Source organism: Piliocolobus tephrosceles, chromosome 4, assembly GCF_002776525.5.
Source record: "Piliocolobus tephrosceles isolate RC106 chromosome 4, ASM277652v3, whole genome shotgun sequence".
In the NCBI taxonomy this organism is placed as follows: Eukaryota; Metazoa; Chordata; class Mammalia; order Primates; family Cercopithecidae; genus Piliocolobus; species Piliocolobus tephrosceles.
In genome coordinates, this window is record NC_045437.1 from 151,502,461 (window position 1) to 151,523,884 (window position 21,424).

Sequence of the window (21,424 nt, forward strand, 5' to 3'; positions counted from 1 at the left end):
ACTCCTGACCTCAAGTGATCAGCAACCCCCTCGGCCTCCAAAAGTGCTGTGATTACAGATGGGAGTCACTGGGCTGGCCTGAATTGCTTTAAATGCTCTAACCCAGATAGATAATGAAATCCACAGAGGGAGGATAGAAATTTATATATATATATATATATATAATTTTTTTTTTTTTTTTTTTGGAGATGGAGTCTCACTCTGTTGCCAGGATGGAGTGCAGTGGTGTGATCTCTGCTCACTGCAATCTCCGCCTCCCAGGTTCAAGTGATTTTCCCGCTTCAGCCTCCCTAATAGCTGGGACTACAGGCACACGCCACGACGCCCAGCTAATTTTTGTATTTTTAATAGAGACAGGGTTTCACCATGTTGGTCAGGATGGTCTCGATCTCTTGACCTCGTGATCTGCCTGCCTCGGCCTCCCAAAGTGCTGGGATTACAAGCGTGATCCCCCACGCTGGGCTTTTTTTTTTTTTTTTTTTTTGAGATGGAGTTGTGCTCTTATTGCCCAGGCTTGAGTGCAGTGGTGCGATCTCGGTTCACCACAACCTCCCCCTCCCGGATTCAAGAGATTCTCCTGCCTCAGGCAGGAGAATTAGAGGTATGCGCCACCATACCTGAGAACCACGCCCAGCTAATTTTGTATTTTTAGTAGAGAGACGGGTTTCTCTGTGTTGGTCAGGCTGGTCGTGAACTCCCAACCTCAGGTGATCCTCCCGCCTCAGCCTCTCAAAGTGCTGGGATTACAGGCGTGAGCTACCACGCCCGGCTAGAAATTAAGTTTTTTAAAAAAATTAGCCCTGGCTGGGCGTGGTGGATCACACCTATAATCCCAGCACTTTGGGAGGCTGAGGCAGGCGGATCACAAGGTCAGGAGATCGAGACCATCCTGGCTAACATGGTGAAACCCCCGTCTCTACTAAAAATACAAAAAATTAGCTGGGTGTGGTGGCGGGTGCCTGTAGTCCCAGCTACTCAGGAGACTGAGGCGGGAGAATGGCGTGAACCTGGGAAGCGGCGCTTGCAGTGAGCCAAGATCCTGCCACTGTACTCCAGCCTGGGTGACAGAACCAGACTGTCTCAAAAAAAAAAAAAAATTAGCCCCAATACACTGTGCTGGAAAATTAGTAAATTGTATAAAACTCGTTCATCTTTGGTACATGTTTATTTATATAGTTATACAGGCAAAATGAGGGTCTTATCCCCAAGATATCACTTGAGTCTTGATATTTACCACAGAGAATACCCTATGTATTGTTGTTGGAAGAGACATATCAACTGGGAATAGGGCTCCTAGAATGAAATTTTTAAAATGTTGGGATGCACCAAATCCACTGAAGAATAATCAAACAGTGTTTGGGGCTAACCTGACAGGCAGTTTGTTTTCATCTGCAGGAATCATCACCAGCACCTAATGAAATGCAGCCCAGTGAGTAGCCTCTCTTTTTTGGGTTTGGGTTTGCTTTTCAGGTGGGAGGCAGAGGGTTTCCATTGCACCTGTGACTTGATGCGGGACGTTCTCAGCAAACTCTTTTTTAGGCACAGCTTCTTTGTAGCACTCCGAATGGTTTGGACCGTGGCCATAGAAAGAGAGATGCAATGTGTAGCTCGTCTGCAAATAAAGAAAATGTGAGTGTTTAATGGAAACCTAGATATATTGGCAGTTTTATTTTTATGAGTGAAGAAACTTGTTGGTATCATAGTGAGACATAGAACTGTTTATACCTCGTATGCTAGACAAGCAAACTGTATTACTATAGGGGAGAAAAATTGTTTGTTTTTGTTTTTTCTTATTAACGTTTGGCCCTAGGTCAGACACGCAGCTCCAAGTTCTCCACAGTAGGTCATCATTATTTCTCATGTTCAGTTGATCATTTTGAGGATAAAAATTATCCTTACTATAGTGTAAGGGATTTAGAAGTTTTGTTTGTAGGGTTAACTTGGATAACTTGTTCACAGATTTTTTTTCCACCACTTTACATGCAAGTGTAGATTTATTAATTTCTTATTTCCCTCTTAGTCTGGCTTTTAAGCCCTTATTCCGAGGAAGCCATGGTACTTTTTATCTAAACCTTAGGTCATCCTTCGTTCCAAGTTAAAACTAGCCTCTTCAGAACCACCTAATCACTAAGATAATTCTGTATCTAATCCCTTCAACTAATCCTCTTTTCTAGACATCTTTTTTTCTTCCCTGCCTCCCATCCATTTCCCCAGATCATTACCCATAAAAGATAGCTGCTGTTCTTTTCTTACATTGACTTAAGATAGACTCATGTTTTTGGCTGTTCTAATCAGTTTTTTCTTGATTTAATACTGTCCTTCTAATCTCCATTTATAATCACTTTTTATTCATTTATTTTTGAAACTGAGTCTCACTCTATCGCCCGGGTTGGAGTGCAGTGGCACGATCTCGGCTCATTACAACCTCTGCCTCCCAGGTTCAAGTGATTCTTGTGCCTCAACCTGCCAAATAGCTGGGACTGTAGGCACATGCCACCACGGCCCGGCTAATTTTTCTATTTTTAGTAGAGATGGGGTTTTGCCTTATTGGCCAAGCAGGTCTCCTGACCTCAAGTGATCCGCCCACCTCAGCCTCTCAAAAGGCTGAGATTATAGGTATGAGCCACTGCCTGGCCTATAATCACTGTTTTTTTTTTTTTTTTTTGTGAGAGAGAGTTGTTCTTGTACCTCAGGGTGGAGTGCAATGGTGCAATCTCACTGCGACCTCTGCCTCCAGGGTTCAAGCGATTTTCCTGCCTCAGCCTCCTGAATAGCTGGGATTATAGGCGTGTGCCACCACACCGGCTAATTTTTGTATTTTTAGTAGTGACAGTGTGTCACCAAATTGGCCAGGCTGACCTCAAACTCCTAACCTGTGATGATCTACCCACCTCAGCCTCCCAAGGTACTGAGATTTCAGGTGTGAGCCATCACGCCCGGCCAATAATCACTTTTTAAAATCTCACTGTCGGTCGGGCGCGGTGGCTCAAGCCTGTAATCCCAGCACTTTGGGAGGCCGAGATGGGCGGATCACCAGGTCAGGAGATCGAGACCATCCTGGCTAACACGGTGAAACCCCGTCTCTACTAAAAACTACAAAAAACTAGCCGGGCGAGGTGGCGGGCGCCTGTAGTCCCAGCTACCCGGGAGGCTGAGGCAGGAGAATGGTGTGAACCCGGGAGGCGGAGCTTGCAGTGAGCTGAGATCCGGCCACAGCACTCCAGCCTGGGTGACAGAGCGAGACTCCGTCTCAAAAAAATAAAATAAAATAAAATCTCACTGTCCCCTCCCCAGGCAGGCTCCCTATCCTTACCCCATTCCTTTTACTTGTGACCAAAAATTAGTATCTTCCAAAGCAAATCTGCATGCCTTATATCAAATCCACATCATAATTTGCATCTTCAAATACAAGGTTATATAGGGTCAAGATATAGGGTCAACTTTGATTACATGAAATGTGTTTTGTGAGGGTTATTCATGGCTTCATCAGATGAAATGTTTTTATCAGGGCCAGCTGACACTTCTCTTCCCCAACTAATACAGTTTTTCTTATGCAGGAAAACGGCACTTTGAAACCCTTGGAGTGTCGGGTACCCAGGAACCTGAGGTTTCAAAAGAGACCAGGGGAACTTTATATGTCTCCTCTTTCTCTGCTGGTAAGTCATTGAACATCATTATTAAGGATCAGTTGAAGTGTTATAGGCTGCAGGATGGCAGCTCTGGATTTATGAACCTTTGAATTTTTCTAAACCAGCATCACCAAGCCAAATTTAGGTGAGAAAAAGGGGGTTGGAGAAATAAAGTTTGAGCAGGAAAAGAGAGGAACAATATGTCCTATGATCTTCTTGTTTAAGTTTAAGGAGGAAAAAATATGACTTGGGCTTTTTTTTTGAGATGGAGTCTTGCTCTGTTGCCCAAGCTGGAGTACAATGGTGCGATCTTGGCTCGCTGCAACCTTCTGCCTCCCAGGTTCAAGTGATTCTCCTGCCTCAGCCTCCCAAGTAGCTGGGATCATAGGTGCCCACCACCGTGCCTGGCTAATTTTTGTATTTTTAGTAGAGATGGGGTTTCACCATGTTAGCCAGGCTGGTTCCAAACTCCTGACCTCAGGGGATCCACCCACCTCAGCCTCCGAAAGTGCTGGGATTACAGGTGTGAGCCACCGCGCCTGGCCAGGCTTCTTTTTTTCTTCTACTTTATTCTTTAAAGATTGCTTTTTTATTTTTTATTTTTATTTTTTTTGAGATGGAGTCTTGCTCATCACCCAGGCTGGAGTGCAGTGGCGTGATCTCGGCTCACTGCAAGCTCCGCCTCCCGGGTTCACGCCATTCTCCTGTCTCAGCCTCTGGAGTAGCTGGGACTACAGGCGCCTGCCAACGCGCCCGGCTAATTTTTTGTATTTTTAGCAGAGACGGGGTTTCACCGTCTTAGCCAGGATGGTCTCAATCTCCTGACCTTGTGATCCACCCGCCTCGGCCTCCCAAAGTGCTGGGATTACAGGCGTGAGCCACCGCGCCCAGCCTTATTTTTATTTTTTTAAATACAAGGTCTTGCTATGTTGCCCAGGCTAGACTCAAACTCTTGGGCTCAAGCAATCTTACCACTTTGGCCTACTGGGTAGCTAGGACTACAGGCACATGGATCTGTGCCTGGCTCTGGATGGTTTTCTCTAATAAATGGACCCTAATTTATAAAAGGACTTCCATACTGTTAGATATTTAGTGATATCCAAATTTTCCTTTTACAAATAATGCTATAATGTAAGTTCTCAAAGTTCTCAAGTGCAAATATTTGACTGCATTTTGGATTTTTCTCTTCAGTGCTGGATTGAAGGTATATATATACACTTTTTTTTTTTTTTTTTTTTTTTTTTTTTTATAGATGAAGTCTCTGTCTGTTGCCCAGGCTGGAGTGCAGTGGTAAAATGTCAGCTCACTACAACCTCCGCCTCACAAGTTCAGGCAATTCTCCTGCCTCAGGGTCCCGAGTAGCTGGGACTGCAGGTGTGTTCCACCATACCCAGCTAATTTTTGTATTTTTAGTAGAGATGAGATTTCACCACATTGGCCAAGCTGGTCTTCGAACTCCTGATGCCAAGCAATCTGCTTGCCTTAGCCTCCCAAAGTGCTGGGATTGCAGGTGTGAGTGAGCCACTGCATCTGTCTTAGGTATGAATTTTTAATCTGCTCATCTTGTCAGTATGACATAAAGTTTTTATTTTATTTTATTTTATTTTATTTATATATTTTTTTTAAGATTGATTCTTGCTCTGTCACAGGCTGGAGTGCAGTGGTGTGATCTCAGCTGACTGCAATATCTGCCTCCCGGGTTCAAGTGACTCTCTTGCCTCAGCCTCCTGAGTAGCTGGGATTATAGGTGCATGCCACCACATCCAGCTAATTTTTGTATTTTTAGTAGAGACAGGGTTTCACCATTTTGACCAGGATGGTCTTAATCTCCTGACCTTGTAATCCGCCTGCCTCTGCCTCCCAAAGTGCTGGGATTACAGGCGTGAGCCACCATGCCCGACAGTATCAATATTTTTAAAGTTTTTTTTCTTTCTTTCTTTTTTGTTTTCTCCTCTCCCTAGAAATAGGGGTCTCACTGTGTTGCCTAGGCAAATCATGAACTCCTGTGCTCAAGCTTTAAGGTTTGATACTTTCTCTGATTTTTTTCTTAAAAAGTTATAAGAATTTACATTTTCATTAGCAATCCATATCTCATAGAATTAATTAATGTATTTATTTATTTTGAGACAGAGTCTCACTCTGTCGCCCAGGCTGGAGTGCAATGGCGTGATCTCAGTTCACTGCAACCTCCGCCTCCCTGGTTCAAGCAATTCTCCTGCCTCAGCCTCCCGAATAGCTGGAACTATAGGCACATGCTGCCGCGCCCAGCTAATTTTTTATATTTCAGTAGAGATGGGGTTTCACCATCTTGCCCAGGCTGGTCTTGAACTTCTAATCTCAGGCAATCCACTTGCCTCAGCCTCCCAAAGTGCTAGGATTACAGGTTTGAGCCACCCCGCCCAGCCTTCTCATGGAATTTTTTTTTTTTTTTTTTGAGATGGAGTCTTGGTCTATCGTCCAGGCTAGAGTGCAGTGGGACAATCTCAGCTCACTGCAACCTCCGCCTCCCGGGTTCAAGTGATTCTCCTGCCTCAGCCTCCTAAGCAGCTGGGACTACAGGCACGTGCTACCACGCCCAGCTAATTTTTGTATTTTTAGTAAAGACGGGGTTTCACCATATTGGCCAGGCTGGTTTGAACTCCTGACCTTGTGATCCACCCACCTCAGCCTCCCAAAGTGCTGGGATTATAGGCATGAGCCACCACGCCCAGACTTCTCATGGAATTTTTTTAAAAATTACTTTCTGCTGAGCAGTCTAGGGTGGGGGAAAATGCTAATTAGGCCAGATGTTGTGGCTCATCCCTGTAATCCCAGCACTCTGGGAGGCCAAGGCGAGAGGATTGCTTGAGTCCAGGAGTTTGAGTTCCCTAACTGGGGAACACAGCAAGACCACATCTCTACCACACCCCTATTCCCCCCGAAAAAAGGCTGGGACTTGGTGGTACATGCCTGTAGTCTCAGGTACTCTGGAGGCCAAGGCAGGAGGATAGCCTCAGCCCAAGAGTCTGAGGCTTTAGTGAGTTATAATTGGGAGGATTGCTTAAGCACAGGAGTCTGAGGCTGCAGTCAGCTGAGATAGAGACTCAGTCTCAAATAAATAATACACACATAGATACATACATGGTAAAATCATTTTATATTAAAAATAATTAGCAGTCCATGCATGGTGGTTCATGCCTGTAATCCCACCACTTTGGGAGGCTGAGGTGGGTAGATCACCTGAGGCCAGGAGTTTGAGACCAGCCTGGCCAACATGGCGAAACCCTGTCTCTACTAAAAATACAAAAATTAGCCAGACGTGGTGGCGCCTGGCTGAGAAACAAGAATGGCTTGAACCTGGGAGGTGGAGGTTGCTATGAGCTGAGATCACACCACTGCACTTCAGTGCAGTGACTGGACAGGTGACAAAGTGAGACTGTCTCAAAAAAGTAAAATAAATAAATAAATAAAATAAAAATAATTAGTAGTGGCCACGTGCAGTGGCCCACACCTGTAATCCCAGCACTTGGGGAGGCTGAGGCAGGCTGATCACTTGAAGTCAGGAGTTCCAGACCAGCCTGGGCAACATGGTGAAACCCCATCTCTACTGAAAAAAAAATATGAAAATTAGCTAGGGCCGGGCGCAGTGGCTCATGCCTGTAATCCCAGCACTTTGGGAGGCTGAGGTGCCTCGATCACAAGGTCAGGAGATCGAGACCATGCCTTGATCACAGGGTCAGGAGATCGAGGCCATCCTGGCTAACACGGTGAAACCCCGTCTCTACTAAAATTACAAAAAAATTAACTGGGCATGGTGGCTGGTGCCTGTAGTCCCAGCTGCTCGGGAGGCTGAAGCAGGAGAATGGTGTGAACCCGGGAGGCAGAGCTTACAGTCAGCTGAGATCACGCCACTGCACTCCAGCCTGGGGGACAAGAGCGAGACTCCATCTCAAAAAATAAAATAAAATAAAATAAAAATAATAATAATTAGTAGTGATTTCATGGGATTATTATCCATGCATATTTTCTCTAGTGTCTTTTGTGCACTTATAATACTGGGGTCTTAACTTACCCAGGCATTCACTTGCCTTTCATAGACCATGGACTCCAGAGATTTGGATTCTTATTTCTAATCTCAACCCTGAGGCAAAGCTATTTTAACATATTCTATCCTACGAAGATAAAGCTGATCTTTTTTTTTTTTTTTTTTTTTTTGAGAGGGAGTCTCGCTCTGTCGCCCAGGCTGGAGTGCAGTGGCCGGATCTCAGCTCACTGCAAGCTCCGCCTCCCGGGTTCACGCCATTCTCCTGCCTCAGCCTCCCGAGTAGCTGGGACTACAGGCGCCCGCCACCTCGCCCAGCTAGTTTTTTGTATTTTTTAGTAGAGACGGGGTTTCACCATGTTAGCCAGGATGGTCTTGATCTCCTGACCTCGTGATCCGCCCGTCTCGGCCTCCCAAAGTGCTGGGATTACAGGCTTGAGCCACCGCGCCCGGCCTGATCTTTTTTTTTGAGACACAGTCTTGCTCTGTCACCAGGCTGGAGTGCCGTGGTGCAATCTCAGCTCACTGCAACCTCCACCTTCTGGGTTCAAGCAATTCCACTGCCTCAGCCTCCCGAGTAGCTGGGACTACAGGCATGCACCACCACACAAGGCTAATTTTTCATATTTTAGTATAGACAGGGTTTCACCATGTTGGCCAGGATGGTCTTGATCTCCTGACCTCATGATCCATGCCCGGCCACTAAGTTGATCATGTTTTATTTAGGTTTTCGGTTTCTAGGATGGAAGGAAGACCTGGAGTATGTTCAATTATTGGATAGTCTTGTGTGTGATTTTTTTTTTAATTGCAGTAAAATGTGCATAATATTTACAATTTTAACTATTTTTGACTGTGCAGTCTAGTGACAGTAAGTATATTAATAATGTGAGACTATCACCAGAACTCGTTTCCAGAATTTTTTCATTATTCAAAACAGAAGCTGTATACCCTTAAGTGATAACTCTCCATCCCTTTTTCTGCCCAGCCGTTGATAACCTCTATTTTCTGTCTCGGTGAATTTGACTATTCTAGATACCTCATATGAGTAGAATAATATAATATTTTGTCCTTTTGTGTGTGTGTGTGTGAGGTCTCACTCTGTCACCTCTGCTGGAGTGCAGTGGCACAATCATAGCGCACTGTAGCCTCAAACTCCTGGGCTCTGATGATTCTCCTACCTCAGTGGCAAATGTGTGCCACTATGCCTGGCTAATTTTTTTTTTTTTTTTTTGAGATAGAGTTTCACTCTGTCACCCAGGCTGGAGTGCAGTGGTGCAATCTTGGCTCACTGCAACCTTTGTTTCCCAGATTCAAGTGATTCTCGTGCTTCACCCTCCCTAGTAGCTGGGATTACAGGCATGTGCTACCATGCCTGGTGAATTTTTTTGCATTTTTGGTAGAGATGGAGTTTCACCATGTTGGCCAGGCTGGTCTTAAACTCCTGGCCTCATGTGATCTGCCCACCTCGACCTAATTTTTTTGTATATTTTGTAGAGACAGGGTTTTGCCATGTTGTGCAGGCTGGTCTCAAACTCCTGGGTTCAGGAGATCCATCTGCTTCAGCCTCCCATAGTGCTGGAGTTACAGGTGTGAGCCACTGCGTCCAGCCTATATTTCCATTTAGCATAATATCTTCAAAGTTCATCTATGTCATAGCATGTATTAGAATTTCATTTCTTTTGTATGTATATACCATATTTTGCTTATCCATTCATCTGTTGATGGACATTTTGAGTTGTTTCCAACCTTTTGGCCATTGTGAATAATGCTGCTATGAACATAGGTATACAAATATCTGCTTGAGTCCTTGCTTTTATTTTGTTTTATTTATTTTTTTCCAAGATGGAGTCTTTGCCCTGTCGCCCAGGCTGGAGTGCAGTGGTGCAATCGCAGCTCACTGCAACTTCCATCTCCCCAGTTCAAGCAATTCTCCTGCCTCAGCCTCCCAGGTAGCTGGGATTACAAGCACGTGCTACCATGCCCAGCTAATTTTTGTATGTTTAGTAGAGATGGTGTTTCAACATGTTGGCCAGGCTGCTCTTGAACTCCTGACCTCGTGATCCACCCGCCTCGACCTCCCAAAGTACTAGGATTATAAGCGTGAGCTGCTGCGTCTGGCCCCTGTGTAAATCTTTTGAGTATATGTTCAGAAGTAGAATTGCTTGATTATATGATAATTCTATGTTTAATTTTTTGAGGAACTAGCATGCTAGTATCCATAAAGTGCCTTTGCACCCTTTTACATTCCCACCAGCAATGCACAAACACTTGTTATTTCTTATAATGGCCATCCTAATGGGTATAAAGTAGTATTTCATTGCAATTTTGATATGCATTTCCATAATGATTACTTATGTTGAGCATCTTTTGATGTGCTTATGGGCCATTTGTATATCTTCTTTCGAGAAATGTCTATTCATGTCCCTTTTGATTGTTACTGTTTTTGTTACTGAGTTGTAGGAGTTCCTTACATATTCTGATATTAATCACTCATCAAATATAAGACTTGCAAATATTTTCTCCCATTTTGTGGGTTGCCTTTTCATTCCCTTAATGGTGTTCTTTGATGCACAAAAGTTTTTCATTTTGATGAAGACCAATTTATCAATTTTTTTCTTTCATTACCTGTGCTTTCAGTGGCATTATCCAAATCCAATGTCATGAATTTGTTCTCTTATGTTTTCTTCTAAGAGTTTTATAGTTTTAGCTCTTACATTTAGGACTTTGATAAATTTTGAATAGTTTTTAATGTTGTCAATATACTTGATAGGACAATGGAAACTTGGTGGACAGTGAAATGAAATATCTGGGCAGTCCTATTACTGCTATTCCAAAGTTGGATAAAAATCCAAACCTAGGAGAAGACCAGGCAGAAGAGATTTCAAATGAATTAATGGAGTTTTCCCTGGAAGATCAAGAAGCAAAGGTAAAGTATTCTGTGATAGTATCTTTGCATTCTTCATATTCCTTCATTCTGTTAAAAGAAAAACTTGAGACAAATTAAACTTAGGAGAGTTTATTTGAGCAAAAAATAACTAGTGAATCCAGCAACCCTCATAGCCAGAACATATTCAGTAAAACTCCAGTTTGCCATGTGGTCAGGCAGTATTATGGACAGAAAATGGAAATGAAGTACAGAAAACAGAAGTGGGGTACAGAGACAGCCCAGTTGGTTACAGCCTTGAGTCTGCCTCATTTGAACATGGTTTAAACAGTTGATTGCTTGTGGTTGACTGAAGCTCAGCTGCTGTGCTTTCCTGAGACTCAGCTTTTTGATACAAAAGTATACTTCTAAATTAGGCTTTCAGTTGAAGTACTAAGTTAGGTTGCAACTTGGTCTGTAAAGACTCAAGTACAGAGGCATCCTCAGGCCAAATTTAGTTTAATTAACAATTCATTCTTTTTTTTTTTTTTTTTTTTGAGACAGATTCTCGCTCTGTTGCCTAGGCTGGAGTGCAGTGGCGCCATCTTAGCTCACAGCAACCTCCTCTTCCCAGGTTCAAGCGATTCTCCCGCCTCAGCCACTCGAGTAGCACACCGCCACACCAGCGTAATTTTTAGTATTTTTAGTAGAGACAGGGTTTCACCATGTTGGCCAGGCTGGTCTTGAACTCCTGGCCTCAGGCGATCCACCCGCCTCAGCCTTCCAAAGTGCTGGGATTATTAGCGTGAGCCACCATGCCCAGCCAACAATTCATTCTTGAATAAACAATATTTTATGCCTAATACATAGGAGTCACTTTACTAAATGCTAGAGCTACAGAGATCAACAAGATGTGATAACCTATCTTTATTTATTTATTTTTTGAGATGGAGTCTTGCTGTGTCACCTAGGCTGGAGTACAGTGGTGTTATCTTGGCTCACTGCAACCTCTGTCTTCCCAGGTTTAAGCAATTCTCTTGCCTCAGCCTCCCAAAGCACGCCACCATGCCTGGCTAATGTTTTATGATTTTAGTAGAGACGGGGTTTTGACATGTTGGCCAGACAGGTCTCAAACTCCTGACCTCAAGTGATCTGCCCGCCTTGGCCTCCCAAAGAGCTGGGATTACAGGCATGAGCCACTGTGCCTGGCCTAACCTATCTTTAGACTGTAGGGCTATCTGACTGATAGGTTATCAGGTTACTACAGGAATCTTCTTACTGCTGGTGAACAGGTTCCAGTCAATAGTTTGAGTGGATCACCATCAAAGTAATCTAGTGTAAGTAATGTCTCCAGGATAGTAGTAATGTATAGAATATACCTAACATGACTTTTTAGGTATTTTATAATACAGTCTTTTGTTTCCTTTTATCTTTCCCATATCACCGATAGATATACCTGAAGCGTGTGGGTTATAGCCTATATATGCTGATATGCCAAAGATAGTTTCTGAGGCATTTAGCTTTTTTTTTTTTTTTTTTTTGAGATAGGGTCTTGCTCTGCAGCCCAGGCTGGGATACAGTGGCACAATTAAAGCTCACTGCAGCCTTAGTCTCCCCAGGCTCAGGCAGTCCTCCCACCTCAGCCTCTGAGTAGCTGGGACTATAGGCACATGCCACCATACCTGGCTAATTTTTTGTATTTTTTGTGGAGACGTGGTTTCACAGTATTGTCCAGGCTAGTCTCAAACTCCTGGGCTCAAGTGATTCACACACCTTGGCCTCCCAAAGTGCTGGGATTACAGGCGTGAGCCACCATGCCAGGCCTGTATTTAGCATTTCTAAATCAACTTTGTTGCTTTGACACAGGTAGAGCTGTGGGTTTGTCTTTAAAATTTATTCATTTCACAAGGCCAATATGGTATAGTGGAGTTAGAACAGTTGCATTCTAGTCCTCATGCTTTTATTTTTTTAATTATTTAATTAATTAGATAGAGTCTTGCTCTGCTCTATTACCCAGACTGGAGTGCAGTGTTGAACTCCTGGGCTCAAGCAATCCTCCCACCTCAGCCTCCTGAGTAGCTAGGACTATAGGTGCATACCACCATGCCCAGCTAATTTTAAAAATTTTTTGTAGAGATGGGGTCTTGGTGTGTTGCCCAAGCTGGTTTGGAACTCCTGGGCTCTGGCAATCCTCTTGCCTTTGTTGTGGGATCTTTAGGGTGTTGCTTTTCTGGCTAGAAACCTCTGTGGCCAGTGGTGCCTTTGCCCAAGTTCTTGTCCTGCATTGAGGTACACAGACAAGTGGAGGGTGAGCAAGACAAAGAGAAGCTCTATTGAGTGTTAGAACAGCTCAGAGGAGACTCACAGGGGCAGCTCTTCTCTGCAGGCAGTCTGTCTTATCCGGTATTCAGCTCTCAGCAGAGAGGAGGCCCTGGAGTGGGTGGCTCCTCTCTTCAGGCAGGTCCTACCTGTTGACTTCCCAGCTCTCAGCAGAGAGCATAGCTCCTCTCTCCTCTCTGGCTATCTGATCTTTTCTCCATCCTCTATCCTGTTCTGGCTGAGCCTGGGGCTTTTATGGACCTCAGAGGGGAGACAGTGCTTCCTGATTGGTTTGTGGACTGTGGGGAAAAGGCAGCACAAATCCCCATCTGGTGGGCGGGACTGGCAGCCCAGCCCTCAGCCTTTAAGCCCTCCCTGTCCTGAAGGTGGGGATTTACAGGAACCTCCCTTCCACCCAGGAGCCTGTCTGTCTCTCTCAGCAGTCCATGGCACCAGGCTGCTCACACCAAGGTGCACCTAAAGGCCAGCACTGACCACCCTCAGTCCCCACTTGGCTTCCCCTCTTTCACTTCTCTGTGCCCCTGGAGGGGGCCAAGGTGGCAGGGTGTTGCCCTGAGGGTGCGCACACACATTCACCCCCGGACTGTAACAGCACCTGGGCTTGCCCCAACCCCACTCCGAGATTGGAGTGGGTGCCAGGAGCAGAGAGAAGCAGGGGTGGGGGTGGGGGGCAGGCCTTCCTGGGTCTCCAAGGGTGCAGGCTGCAGAGACTATTAGGTCCTGCACCTGGGAGGGTGGCTGCAGCTGTGCCCAGGAGGCCAGGGATCCTGCCTGCTCCCGGCCCCCACAAGAGCACAGGGAGGCTTGGATCTGCAACCACAACTTGGGCGGCTGCAACCCCACCCAGCAGGGCAAGGCTTCTGCCTGCTCCGTGGAACAGGAGGCCCAGGTTAACAGCTGCAGTTTGTGTAGCTCCCGCAGCACCAGGGGAGCTCCTGCCCCAACTCAGAAGGGGAAGGGCTCCTGCTAGCTCCACGGATCATGCAGCCCTATCCATGCCTCTGCTGCAGCCAACGTGATGATAGCAGCAAGCCCTCTGTAGTCGCAGCTGCCAACACATTGGCCTGTCAAAGTGCTGGAATTACAAGTATGAGCCACAATATCCAGCCTTCTCATTCTTTTATTCACTTAGTGTTACCACTGTTCACAAGACAACCACCTGACCTCAGTTTTTAATTTATAAAATGGACAGCATGATAAAAAACTACCTCCTTAATAGGCTTGTTGTGAATAAAATATTAAAAGCAGTCTGTGTCCTCGTCACATACACACAAATGGTAACTGTGTGATGAAGGATGTGTTAATGAATTTCGTTGTAGTAATCCTTACATAATATATACATAAATCATTATATTGTACTTAAGTATATACAAAGTTTATCATTTATACCTCAATAAAATGGAAAAGAAATTAAAAGAGCAATTTGTATTACAGTAGCCCCTATTATCCACAGGGAGTACATTCTTTTTTTTTTTTTTTTTTTTTTTGAGACGGAGTCTCGCTCTGTGGCCCAGGCTGGAGTGCAGTGGCCGGATCTCAGCTCACTGCAAACTCCGCCTCCCGGGTTCCCGCCATTCTCCTGCCTCAGCCTCCCGAGTAGCTGGGACTACAGGCGCCCGCCACCTCGCCCAGCTAGTTTTTTGTATTGTTAGTAGAGACGGGGTTTCACCGTGTTAGCCAGGATGGTCTCGATCTCCTGACCTCGTGATCCGCCCGTCTCGGCCTCCCAAAGTGCTGGGATTACAGGCTTGAGCCACCACGCCCGGCCACAGGGAGTACATTCTGAGACCCCGAGTGGATGCCTAAAATTGCAGATAGTACTGAACCCTATATATACTATGCTTTTCCTTATGCATATGTACCTGTGGTGGAGTTTTTTACTCAGGCATAGTAAGAGATTAACAATAATAACTAATAATAAAATAGAACAATTACAACAACATACTGTAATAAGAATTATATGAGGCTGGGCACGGTGGCTCATGCCCGTAATCCCAGCACACTGGGAGGCCGAAGCGGGTGGATCACTTGAGGTCAGGAGTTCGAGAGCTGCCTGGCCAACGTGGTGAAACCCCATTTCTAGTAAAATTACAAAAATTAGCCAGGTGTGGTGGCGAGCGTCTGTAACCCCAGCTACTCGGGTGGCTGAGGCAGTAGGATCGCTTGAACTTGAACCCAGGTGGCAGAGGCTTCAGTGAGCTGAGATCGCACCACTGCACTCCAGCCTGAGCAACAGAGTGGGACTCTTTCTCAAAAAAAAAAAAAGTGCTGGCTGGGCATGGTGAGTCACGCCTGTAATCCCAACGCTTTAGGAGTTTGAGACAGGCAAATCATCTGAAGCCAGGAGTTCGAGACCAGCTTGGCCAACATGGTGAAACCCCGTCTCTACTAAAAATACAAAAAAAAAAAAAAAATTAGCCGGGTGTGGTGGTGGGCACCTGTAATCCCAGCTACCCAGGAGGCTGAGGCAGGAGAATCGCTTGAACCTGGGAGGCAGAGGTTGCAGTGAGCCAAGATCGCTCCATTGCACTCCAGCCTGGGCAACAAAAGTGAAACTCCATCTCAAAAAAAAAAAAAAAAAGTGCTATAGGCTGGTAGCGGTGACTCACACCTGTAATCCCAGAACTTTGGGAGGTCGAGGTGGGTGGGTCACCTGAGGTCAGGAGTTCTAGACCAGCCTGGTCAACAGTATGAAACCTCGTCTCTACTAAAAATACAAAAATTAGCTGGGTATGTGGCAGGTGCCTGTAATGCCAGCTACTTGGGAGGCTTAGGCAGGACAATCACTTGAACCCAGGAGTTGGAGGTTGCATTGAGTCAAGATCATGCCACTGCACTCCAGCCTGGGCAACAGAATAAGACTCCATCTCAAAAAACAAAATGCTATGAACCACATTTTGAATAAAGGACAGCACTTTGGGAGGCCGAGGCAGGTGGATCACCTGAGGTCAGGAGTTTGGGACCAGCCTGACCAACATATTGAAATCTCGTCTCTATTAAAAATACAAAAATTTAGTTGGGCGTGGTGTTGGGCACCTGTAATCTAATCCCAGCTACTCAGGAGGCTGATGCAGGAGAATCGCTTGAACCCAGGAGGCAGAGGTTGCAGTAAGCTGAGATTGCGCCGCTGCATTCCAGCCTGGGCACGACAGAGCGAGACTCCATCTCAAAAAAAAAAGAAAGAAAGAAAAAAGGACATAGGTGTTTGGGAGAGTATTATTTTTGGCTTTACCCTGAGTAACTGGAGGCAGTTTAGTGGTATTAAGTGCCTTCATTTTATTGTGGGTACTTACCCATTTCTAGGATTTTTTTATCACCCCAAGCAGAAATGCTTTTTTTTTTTGAGATATAGTCTTGCTCTGTTGCCCAAGCTAAAGTGCAGTGGTGCGGTTTTGGCTCACTGCACCTCCACCTCCTGGGTTCAAGTGACTCTCCTGCCTCAGCTCCCCGAGTAGCTGGGATTCCAGGCACACCTCACCATGGCCAGCTAATTTTTTTGTATTTTTAGTAGTGACAAGGTTTCACCATGTTGGCCAGGCTGGTCTTGAACACCTGACCTCAGGTGGTCTGCCCTCCTCGGCCTCTCAAAGTGCTGAGACTATAGGGGAGCCACTGTGCCTGGCCCCCAAAGAGAAATACTGTACCTAGTAAACAAGAACTTCCCATCTTCTCCCCCTTCCCCAGCCCCTAGTAACCACTATTCTATTTTCTGCCCTCTATGAATTTGACTGCTCTAGGTACCTCATATAAAGGGAAGCATACAATATTTGTCCTTTTGTCTCTGGCATATATCTCATAGTGTAATGTTTTCATTGGTAATCAGTGTGGTAGCATGTATCAGAATTTCATTCTCTTTGAAAAAAAAATCGGTTTTACGTTAAATTATAAAATGTACATAACCTTTATCATCATAACCATTTTCAAGCATATAGTTCAGTTGTATTACATACATTCCCATTGTTGTGTAACCAATCTCCAGAACTCTTTTTTGTTGTTGTTGTTTGTTTGTTTTGTTTTGTTTTTTGAGACGGAGTCTCGCTCTGTCAGCCAGGCTGGAGTGTAGTGGCGCAATCTCGGCTCACTGCAACCTCCACCTCCTGGGTTCACGCCATTCTCCTGCCTCAGCCTCCCGAGTAGCTGGGACTATAGGCACTCGCCACTACGCCCGGCTAATTTTTTGTATTTAGTAGAGACGGGGTTTCACTGTGTTAGCTAGGATGGTCTCGATCTCCTTACCTCGTAATCCACCTGCCTCAGCCTCCTAAAGTGCTGGGATTACCGGCGTGAGCCACCGCGCCTGGCCTCCAGAACTCTTTTAATTTTGGAAAACTGACACTCTGTGCCCATAAAACAACTTCCCATTTTCCCCATCTCCCAGCCTCTGGCAACCACCATTCTACTTTCTATAAATTTGATTATTCTAGATATCTCAGATAAGTGGAATGATATAGGGTTTTTTTGTTTTGTAACTCTCTTATTTCAATTAGCATAATGTCCTCAAGCTTTATCTGTGTTGTAGCATGTATCATAATTTCATTCCTTTTTATGACAGAATAATATTACATTGTATGTATATACCATATTTTGTGACATTTGAGTTTCTACCTTTTGGCAATTGTGAATATTGTTGCTATGAAAATTGGTTTACAAATATCTGTTTGTGTCCTTGCTTTCAGTTCTTTTACTTTTTTGGAGACAGGGTCTCACTCAGTTGCCCAGGCTGCAGTGCAGTGATATGATCATGGCTGACTGCAGCCTTGAACTCTTTGGCTCAAGCAGTCCTCCCATCTCAGCCTTCCAAGTAACTCGAGTAACTGGGATTACAGGTGTGAGCCACCACACCTGGCCCTGCTTTCAGTTCTTTTTTTTTTTTTTTTGAGACAGAGTCTCACTCTGTCACCCAGGCTGGAATGCAGGTGATCTTGGCTCACTGCAAGCTTGGCCTCCTGGGTTTATGCCATTCTCCTTCCTCAGCCTCCAGAGTAGCTGGGACTACAGGCACCCGCCACCACACCCGGCTAATTTTTCATATTTTTAGTAGAGACAGGCTTTCACTGTGTTAGCCAGGATGGTCTCGATCTCCTGACCTCGTGATCCGTCTGCCTCGGCCTCCCAAAGTGCTGGGATTAGAGGCATAAGCCACCGCACCTGTCCCCTGCTTTCAGTCATTTAGGGTATATGCCCAGAAGTGAAATTGCTGGGTCATACGATTATTCTGTGTTTAATTTTTTAAGGAACTTTTATACTGTTTTCACAGCAACTGTTCCATTTTACATTCCCACCAGCAATGCACAGGGGTCCCAATTTCTTCATATCATAGCCAACACTTGTTATTTTCTGATTTTGATAATATCCATCCTGATGACTATGAAAGGTATCTCATTGTAATTTTAATTTACATTTCCCTAATGATCAGTGATGTTGAGCACCATTTCATATGCTTCCTGGCCATTTGTATATCTTCTTTGAAGAAGTGTCTATTTAAGTCCTTCGCCTATTTTTTAATTGAGTTATTTCTTTTGTTGTTGTTAAGTTGTAGTTCTTTATATATTCTGGATATCAATCTCTTATCAGATAAATAATTTGCAAATATTTTTTTCCTATTCTGTTGGTTGCCTATTCACTCTGTTGATTGTGCCCTTTGTTGCAAAAAAGTTTTAAATTTTGATGAAGTCTAATTTATCCACTTTTTTTGTTGCTTGTGCTTTTGGTGTCATATCTGAGAAATCATTGCCAAATTCAATATCATGTGCCTCTCCCAACCTCCTCCCCTTTTTTAAAAAAAATAGTAGGGACAGGGTCTCACCCAGGCTGGAGTACAGTGATGCAGTCACATAGCTCACTGTAACTTCAAACTCCTGCCCTCAAGGGATTCTCCCATCTCAGTGTCCATAGTAGCTAGTACTACAGGCATGTACCGCCACACCTGGCTAATTTATTTTTTGTAGAGATGGGGGTCTTGCCTTGTTACTCTGCTGGTCTCAAAATTCTGGCCTCAAGCGATCCTCTTGCTTGAGCCTCCCTAAGTGCTGCGATTACAGGTGTGAGTCATTGGGCTCGGCTCCCTATGTTTTCTTTTCTTTTTTTTTTTTTTTTTTTGAGACGGAGTCTCGCTCTGTCGCCCAGGCTAGAGTGCAGTGGAGCGATCTCGGCTCACTTCAAGCTCTGCCTCCCGGGTTTACGCCATTCTCCTGCCTCAGCCTCCTGAGTAGCTGGGACTACAGGCGCCCGCCATCTCGCCCAGCTAGTTTTTTGTATTTTTTAGTAGAGACGGGGTTTCACCGTGTAGACCAGGATGGTCTCGATCTCCTGACCTCGTGGTCCACCCATCTCGGCCTCCCAAAGTGCTGGGATTACAGGCTTGAGCCACCGCGCCCGGCCTCTTTAAAGAGTTTTATAGTTATAGGTCTTAAGTTTAGGTCTTTGATTCATTTTGAGTTCAAAAATCATTTTTAACTGTATATGCAAGAGATTATTTCTTGGCTCTATTCCATTCCACTGGTCTATATGTCTGTCTTTATGCCAATGCCACACTGTTTACTGTAGCTTTGTAGTAAGTCATTTTATAAATTTTTAATTTCACACGTCATCCTTGAATATATTCTCCTTTATGGAAAAGTTAAAACATAACCACTAAGGATAACTGACCCTATCTGACCACCGTTCAAAGTCCCTATTGAAGGAAAGGGCTCAGTGGGAGAAGTTAAGAGCATGTGAGTCAGTGGAGCGCGGTGGTCTGAGAAGTAGCCTCTGGAACCAGACTGCCTGGATTCATAGCTTGACTCTGCCACTTTTAGATATATGACTGTAGGTGAGTCATATGATCTCCTTGTGTTAATTTCTTGGGTTGTTGTGAGGATTGAATGAGTTAATTACACATAAAGCATGTAGAACAATACTTATCAATTAATAGTACTTAACTATTATGGTGTAGTGTAAGTGCTTAATTATTGTAGTATACGACTAAACTATGTGGAGTTATGAAGAAGGCTGATGGGTGAGGGGATGCTCAATGACTTTGATGTCCTCTGCAAAGTAAAAATTGAAATAATCTGGTGATTCAGAGGAGTGTGTGAGGTGGGAGTCTTAAAAGTGTGTGAAGAAGGTTATAATTGACTTTTGGAGACTGTAGAATTACTGAAAGGCTAGTAAGATGATATTTGTAAGGTCATCTGATAATGAGGGCATTATCAGATAGACATGCATGGAACTTGTTGCAAGTGTCTTCCTACAAGAATGTTCTGGCCTGGAAGCGAGATTGGAGACTTTGGAATTCCAGGGATGATAGTAAGGGTTGAAGATTGCCAGTGGTGGATGAACAAGGGGTTGAGGAAGAATAGTTGGTGGTGAAGGCACCAGAAAAGTCAGTGATGATTCAAAGCCTGGCTAAAGAGCCAGATATCATTAGGTGGACTCAGTAAAGCAAGAGCAGTAATGTGATTGAAAGTTGCTGAGAAGGTATAAAGTGGCTGGTTTAGAAAGTTTTGAGAGCTGGGCCGGGCGCAGTGGCTCACACCTGTAATCCTAACACTTTGGGAGGCTGAGATAGGTGGATTACTGGAGGTCAGGAGTTCAAGACCAGCCTGGCCAACATGGTGAAACCTCATCTCTACTAAAAATACAAAAATTAGCCGGGCTTGGTGGCAGGCGCCTGTAATCCCAGCTACTCGGGAGGCTGAGGCAGGAGAATTGCTTGAACCTGAGAGGTGGAGGTTGCAGATCACACCACTGCACTCCAGCCTGGGTGACAGAGCGAGACTTCATCTCAAAAAAAACAAACAAACAAAAAAAAAAATTTGAGAGCTAGGGGAGGTTTTACTTAGTTTGAGGGCTTGCTGTGTTTGAGCTCTTGGTAGTATAATAGATGATGTTTGCAGTTGTTTTTGTTTTTAGTTTTTTATTTTGTTTATTTAAATTCCCCTCACCTCGCTGCCTCGCCGCCCTTTTATTTTGGGATGGAGTTTCACTCTTGTTGCCCAGGCTGGAGTGTGATGGCGTGATCTTGGCTCACTGCAACTTCTGCCTCCCAGGTTCAAGAGATTCTCCTGCCTCAGCCTCCCGTGTAGGATTTCAGGTGCCCACCACCACCCCTGGCTAATTTTTTGTATTTTTAATAGACATAGGGTTTCACCATGTTGGCCAGGCTGGTCTTGAACTCCTGACCTCAGGTGATCCACCTGCCTCAGCCTCTCAAAGTACTGGGATTATAGGCGTGAACCACCTCACCCAGCCACATTTCCTGTTTTAAGAATGAAATATTTTTATGTTTTTTTTTTTTTTTTTAAATACCAGTTTGTTGAGAGCCTGATGTAGAGTTCTAGAGAAGCTTAGTGGAAGTATTGTGAAGTCATGCTCTCCAAAGTGTTGTCAGTGGACATTGTGAGAATGTGGAAAATACAATGGGTATTAGTACTGAAGATAGTTCAGAGACTAGAATGGAAAGGAAAAATGAGAGCCAGGCAATAACAAGAGCTCCCATTTATTGACTACTTAGAATATACTAGGCACCGTGTGCTAAGCAGTATACATCCATACTCACATTGCATTCTCATATCAACCCTGAAAGATGAC

At 44.7% G+C, this 21,424-nt stretch overlaps 1 protein-coding gene across 1 annotated transcript in view; it reads left to right on the forward strand.

Moving 5' to 3' along the window:
* CDC25C (cell division cycle 25C) overlaps positions 1-21,424 on the forward strand; it is a 50,885-nt gene that overhangs the window by 4,737 nt on the left and 24,724 nt on the right. The window contains exons 5-8 of the mRNA XM_023195423.1: positions 1,396-1,429; positions 1,540-1,629; positions 3,558-3,656; positions 10,421-10,576. Of these exons, the coding sequence (XP_023051191.1) occupies positions 1,396-1,429; positions 1,540-1,629; positions 3,558-3,656; positions 10,421-10,576 (379 nt within the window). The remainder of the gene's footprint in view (positions 1-1,395; positions 1,430-1,539; positions 1,630-3,557; positions 3,657-10,420; positions 10,577-21,424) is intronic.